This window comes from Arachis ipaensis, chromosome B08, assembly GCF_000816755.2.
Source record: "Arachis ipaensis cultivar K30076 chromosome B08, Araip1.1, whole genome shotgun sequence".
Classification (NCBI taxonomy): domain Eukaryota; kingdom Viridiplantae; phylum Streptophyta; class Magnoliopsida; order Fabales; family Fabaceae; genus Arachis; species Arachis ipaensis.
In genome coordinates this window covers 98798332-98805126 of record NC_029792.2, presented here as the reverse complement: position 1 = coordinate 98805126, position 6795 = coordinate 98798332, and the positions used below count along the sequence as shown (strand labels likewise).

Here is a 6795-nt window from a genome sequence, read left to right as displayed (position 1 = left end):
TCAATTCACATATAATTATTCATACACCAATATCATTCAATCCTATCTTAGGGTCAACTAGCCTAAATGTCCAGAAACATTACATATTACATAAAGAAAATCGAAACCATACCTTGGTCGATTTCCAAATGTACCAAACACAAAAAAAAAAAATACCACCAAGCTTGATCCAAAGCCTCAACCCACTCCAACAAACACCAAAACTCAATCTAACATCATATATATATATATCAAGATCAAAATCTAAGATACATAAAACAACTAAACACAAGGATTTAGTGAAACCTTACCTTACCCAACAAGATTAGGGATAAAATCCAACAATTATTCGCTACTAGAGATCACCTAAACAAGCAAAATCACAAAACTTGCTCAAAAACCAAACCAAAAATGCACAGAAATCTAGGGCACGAAACTAGGGAGTGAGATGCAAGTCCTTATCAGATTTCTTTAGATAGAAAAGAAGAGCTCATCGAGAGCTTCGCGTGGCCACAAACAGCTTGTTAATCGAAGGTCCGTAGCTCAAGTTATGGCTCTCGGAAGGTGGAGGTGAAATAGTAACCAACCCTCACCTCTCCTTTCTTCTCAAGCTGCGCCCCTCTCTCTTTTTGGTTCAGCTCATTTAATGAGCTTATATATGTTGGATCTTGGGACCAACTTGGGCCCAGTCCAACCTGTTAGCGTTTTTAGCTCGTTTGACCCAACTTTGTGCCAAACCTTTAACACTGACGCCCGGTTTTTCATTTCTAATATTTTTCTAAAGTTTTCGACTGTTTCCAATTTTTCTCACACAGTACTGGGCATACTTAAACTGGTTCGACCGGTTCAACTGCCGGTTCGCGGTCTTTCACAGTTTTTCACAGAAAACACATTTTCTGACTCGGAAGACCTACTGAGTCCAAAAATCATATTTAAATCCCTAAATTCTCATTCTAACTTTTCAGAACTTAATTTGGGCATTTAAATTATTTTATTCGTGAAAACTCCAGTTCTTACATCCTCTCCTCCTTAAAAAGATTTTTGCCCTCAAAAATCGAATCACGCGATGTAATATATATTCTCCACGAAACATTCTGCTTTCAACATTATCAAACCGACAAGTTGCCAAAGCATCTCGTTCACCATCATCCTACCATGTCGGTGTGCTCTCTCGTCTTCCGCTGCGTCACTCTGATTATCGTCGTTAAGAATTTGAAAATTGTTCATAAACCAAATACCAATTTTGTAATATTTTTCAAAATCTTTAAAACAAGTTCAATCTAAATGAGTCCATTGTTAAAACCTTATCAAAAGAGTAAAAAACCTTGTATGTGTAAACCAATCACTTTGAAACACGATTTTTCCTAAATTAATTAGAATCCTTAAATAAAAAACATTTCAATTTGAATCCCTTTTGATATGTTAAATCTACAACCCAAGACCACAAGTTAACAAAATCTTAGGACTCACTTTCTTTTTTAAATCGTATCAGTTGATCAAAAGTTCCAGTCCTAGTTTCAAAACCAAATCATTCAAACAGAGCTTCCAAACCAAGTTTAAAAATCAATCTAAATTTTAAAACTTTTTCAACACGAATGACGATAGTCTATACTACGAAGATAAGTTGAGGTTTGGCCATCGGCTTCATAATTACCTCAACCCTGTTGTTGTGATCGACCAGCCTCATGTGTTCTTCGGTGTGGACAATCTCTAACCAAATATCCCGGTGAGCTACACTTGTAACATAGTTTCTTACCCAACTAGCATGGCCTATTCGGATGGTAGCTCCCACACTCCTGACATTTTATATCAGGGGAATAAGCTCTTGACCATTTCCCCTCACCATATCTCTTGAAGTTCTGTCCCCTTGGCCCAAGGTAATCGTTGCGTTCCCTACTAGTGTTTCCTCCATGAGTGTCCCTTGACGAGGCTACCGTCTTTGCGTATTCCTCAACCACTCTTGTCTTGTTCACCAGATCAGAGAAAATCCGAATCTCCATAGGAGCCACAGCAGTCTTGATGTCGTCCTTTAAGCCCCTTTGATACTTGACACACTTCGAACTTTTATAGGTCTCTGGGGTACCCTGACACACCCTAGAGAACCTACAGAGTTCCTCAAATCGGCTAGTATAGTCCGCCACAGATAAGGAACCTTGCTTCAGCTGCATAAGTTCCATCTCCTTCGCTTCCCTTGCAGACTCAGGAAAGTACTTCTTGAAAAAGGCCGTTAGGAATACATCCCAAGAAACATCAGCGTTCTGAAGTTGGAGCAAGAGGCATTATGCCTGCCACCAAAGATGGGCCTCTTCCAGAAGCTGATAAGCAGCAAACTCCACGTATTGGTTGTTCGGGATATGATGTGCTAGTAGTGCGTGCTCCAGAGCTTGGAACCAGTTATCCGCTTCCGTGGGATTGGTCGATCCTCTGAAAGTCGGTGGGTGAACTTTCAGAAACGTAGCTAGGGTCATCGGAGCACTGATGACATGTCACCATGTCATGTTTTTCTATGCTTTTTCATATAAGAAATTGATGATTTATGCTTAAATATTGAATGCTTTTGTGCTTAAATATTACATTTCTTTGATCTTTTGATTTGATAAATTTTGTAGGAAATAAGAAGCAAAAAGCACAAAATAAGCTAAAAAGGAAAAAAAAGAGTTTTGGGGCACACTTTGGAGCCTTAGGCCACACTTTTAAAAGCGTGGCCCATGACCAAATCAAGGAAGCTTCATAATCAGCACTCACAAAGCTCAGTTCACTAAGTGAACTTAGCTTTGCCGTACAAGAAACTTAGCTTGGAAGCAAGAATTTTTGCTAAGTTAAAACTTGGGCGTTTACAGCATGACCATGCCTCCTTCAAAGGGCCATAACTTGAGCTACAGACGTCCAATTGATGTGCTTCTAGTTGCGTTGGAAAGCTAACATTCAGAGCTTTCCAACGATATATAATAGTTTATATTTGCCATAAAATTGAGGTACAAGTGAAAGGAATTTTTAAGGACCAAAAACAAGCAAAAATAAACCAAAGTGGCTTCACCAAGGCTCAAAGGGGGAGACATAAGGAAAGCAAAAATGGAAGGCCAAGGCCCATGAAAGCTCAGTTCACTTTCCCAACTGAGCTTTATCGGGCTCCCTCTCATGAAAATGCAAGAAAAAGGCTCATAAAAGTGCTTCCACCAAGGTTCAAACTTGGAAGCATGACACTCCAGGCAAGGCGCTACCAAGGCACACAAAGGAAAGCTCAGTTCACTTTCCTAACCGAGCACTACTCCCCCATGCACTCCAACAATGTGACACGGGCAAGGATCAAAGGGGGCAGCAACAAGGAAGGCTTGGTGTGCACAAATTGGCACGCCACAAGCAAATAGAGAGCTCAGTTCACTTAATCAACCGAGTCGTTCCCTGGGAGTAGCACCCATGGTCCAAAATTCAATTAAAAATCAAATTGGATTTAATTCTTCACCAATTGAACCAAGGCCAACTAGACCCATCTCTCTTCAAATCCAAAAGCAAGCAAAGCCCACATCATCACTCAAAGGCACAAGAACAAGTTAGAATAGGAATTTCATTTAAATTGTAATTTGTTTTTAATTTCAATTTCATTTTGATTTTCACTTTGTAAAGCCTATATAAGGCATCATTTTTATCTTTGTAAAAGAGGCCAGCTCTACTAGAGAGCAAATAGAATAGAGAGCTCTCTTCTCTTTGCTTTTACCTCTGAAATTCTACTTTTTGTTTCTGAATTTTGGATTGAGATTTGAAGGAATTCTGTTTCAAATCTTGATTTGAAATCTCTTTGTTCTTCTTCTGCATAATCTTAGTGAATTGAAAATTTAATCTGAGTTTCCTTTACTACTTTCATCTTCATCTCTTTTGCAAATTGTTCTCTGTTGGATCAAGGAAGGAATTGAGCTAGACTTGTTTTCTAGTCTCATCCAACCCCTGAGATCTTCAACTTTCCTTTAGCTATTGCAATTGAGCTGCATTTTACTTTCTGTTTCATTCCTCTTCAATTTCCTTTCTGTTTTGATCTTGAGAGCAAGTGAGCTCTTGGCTTCCTTTCGGTTTTTACTATTTCATTGAAAGTGTTAGTTTCTCATTGAGAATTAAAAATTGATCTAAGTCTTCTTGCTGATTTCCTCTTCTGCTATGTTTACTTTTCTGCAATTTCCTTTCCTGCATTCTGCACTTTCACATTTCTGTTCACATTGAGCTTGATTTAATTTCCTACACATTTACATTTTCTGCAATTTAAATTTCCAGTTGCTTGATCTATTGCTTTCTTTAATTTTTAGCACCCACTCCCCTTTACATTCACTGCAATTTACTTTTCTTGCAATTTAAGTTTCAGCTATTTTACTTTCTTGTTCTTTAAGTTACTTGCAATTTTACTTTCTGCAGCTTTAAGATTCCTTCAAATTTACTCTCTGTTGCTTCAATTTCACTTCAATTCACATCAATGTTAGCTTGACTAAACTAATCACCCACTAAAGTTTCTTGATCCATCAATCTCTGTGGGATCGACCTCACTCTAAGTGAGTTTTACTACTTGATGCGACCTGGTACACTTGCCGGTGAGTTTTAGGTGTTTGGAATTCGTTTTCCAAAAATCACATCAAGCACCTCCCAAGTCATCACCATTTCCGTCTCCATTCCCCGTCGGTTGGCCTAACCTCTGCGCAGCTTGTAGAGTCGTAGCAGCATTCACCTCCATGGTATTCGCAAGATTTGCCATTGCTGCCATGAACTCAACATGGTTATCGGCCGGTCGCTCGTTCCTACTCTCTCCTCGTGAACGCATACGACCTCGTCCGTGGGTGGCCATTGGGGTTCCTGTCTATATCAAACAATCGATATCAAGGTGATCAGTCTCAATATCAAAAGCCTAGTGCTTCCATTATCCCAATTAGGCACTCACAAACAAGCATGCTATGCAATATCAAATAGATAACCTAATAGCATCAAAGAAAAGACACACAGAGTATGCAATGAAGCACAATCGGTCCATCCCTCAGGCTCATGAGGACGAACCTCTCTGATACCACTAAATGTAACACCCCAATTAACCTAAGCCTTACCTCTAGCCGTAAAGCCAAGGTTAATCAAATGCTAAGACAATTCTAAGGTTTATACATATTTATATAGAAAGAAATTATATTCTAGAAGCCCAATGAAGGATTAAGCTCAAAGACAGAATTACAAAAGCGTGAAACGTTCACACAATGCTAACGCACAAGATACAAGGTATAGGTATAAGAGAATAAAACATATATAAATATAAGAATATAATAATCATAGAGAACTAGCTGCAGCTTGCGGAGTTTAAGCCAACTAGTTACAAATAGAAAGATACAGAGTTTTAGAATTAAAACAGCTTATACAACCTATCTCTCAAATAAGCCTCTAAGGCCATAAAGATAAATATACAAAAGGTGAGAGAATACTATGACGAAATTAAAACAGAAATAAACAAGGAACGAACCATACTCTGCTCTGTTACCATATCCACAATCTCAACAAAGTAGATTACGACCTGCATCTGAAAAACAACAACAAAATATGGAATGAGAACCAGAGGTTCTCAGTATGGTAACAGTGCCCAATGATGTAAGATGTAAGGCTCCTGGATGCCGAAGGCAATCGTAGAACTTCACATCACATACGGATATTCAAGCTTAGAATAAAATAAATAAATATATAAAGAACTTAAACCATAAACCGGGTTATCTAAACTTATGGGAATTCTACCTAATACTAATCACACCGTTGTATCCCATAGCCTTCGCCAACCAAACCTCCGTGCGATCCTATTGCCACCGCCTACCTAACCTCCTCAGCACCAGACAATCGCAATTAATACAACCAAGTAACACACAGATAATATTCATATACAACAAGTAGTTCAAGAAGCAGGTAGGCGTGTTATACAATTAGAAAAACTCAAGTAAACAAAGCAAGCAAGCATATAAAAGATGCATATGATGAATGTCTGTCCTATTGGCTGTGATATCACATGTCAGTTATTGCCAAACCCGACAGAAAATCCGGTCGATAATTCCCGGATTAGTCTCTCTATTACGCATAAGGAGGAAACTTCCAAGGGATGAGTGCCCTACCACCTTCTCCTTTCAGAGGAAAATATTCCGAGGGAGAGTGCCCTACCACCTTCCTCTGGTTGTCGCATAATTCTATGGATTAGTGCCCTACCACCTTGCAATCAGAGAGAAATTGCATTTTCAAGAGGAATAATTTCGAGGGATGAGTGCCCTACCACCTTCTCCTTTCAGAGGGAAACATTCTGAGGGAGAGTGCCCTACCACCATCCTCTGCTTGCGAGAAATGTGAGTGAGAAGCCCAGCTTTAACTCTCACATCCAAACGTAGGCGAGAGACTGCCACAGCCCCTACGACGGATAACAAAATATATCATAAACACAAATTCAATCTCAGAGGCCACTGCTCATAGCACCCTTCTACTCAGACTCGTCACAACCATCATCAGTTCATAAGTTCCATTCCGAACTCCTTAGTTCATCAGTTTCTCAAATTCGCTATTAGCAATCACCATATTCACCACTCTTCCTCCTTTCTCAACCAACTCATCCTCAGTACACCAGAAACCTAAACCTCTGTTTGCTAAATTTTCAAAGTAAAACCCAATCAAACCTCCTAGGACCTTTCCCATGTTCCAATATCCAAAAATAAGCCCAAGAATCTCAAAATGGTGTCACAGAAGCTTACAAGCTTGTTGGAAAGGTGAAACAGTTGAAAACAAAGCTTTAAATTTTTTAAACAGGGCGTGTGCGTATGCACAGGT

The 6795-nt window shown here is 39.2% G+C and overlaps 1 protein-coding gene across 1 annotated transcript; it reads right to left on the bottom strand.

Moving 5' to 3' along the window:
- Positions 1740-2147, bottom strand: LOC107611262. Its single transcript, XM_016313212.1, has one exon. It carries the CDS (start codon positions 2145-2147, stop codon positions 1740-1742), a length of 408 nt encoding a protein of 135 aa, XP_016168698.1.

Bases quoted from the DNA above. Each gene is read 5' to 3' on its own strand.
- LOC107611262 (XM_016313212.1), bottom strand. From the start codon at position 2,147: ATGCAGCTGAAGCAAGGTTCCTTATCTGTGGCGGACTATACTAGCCGA.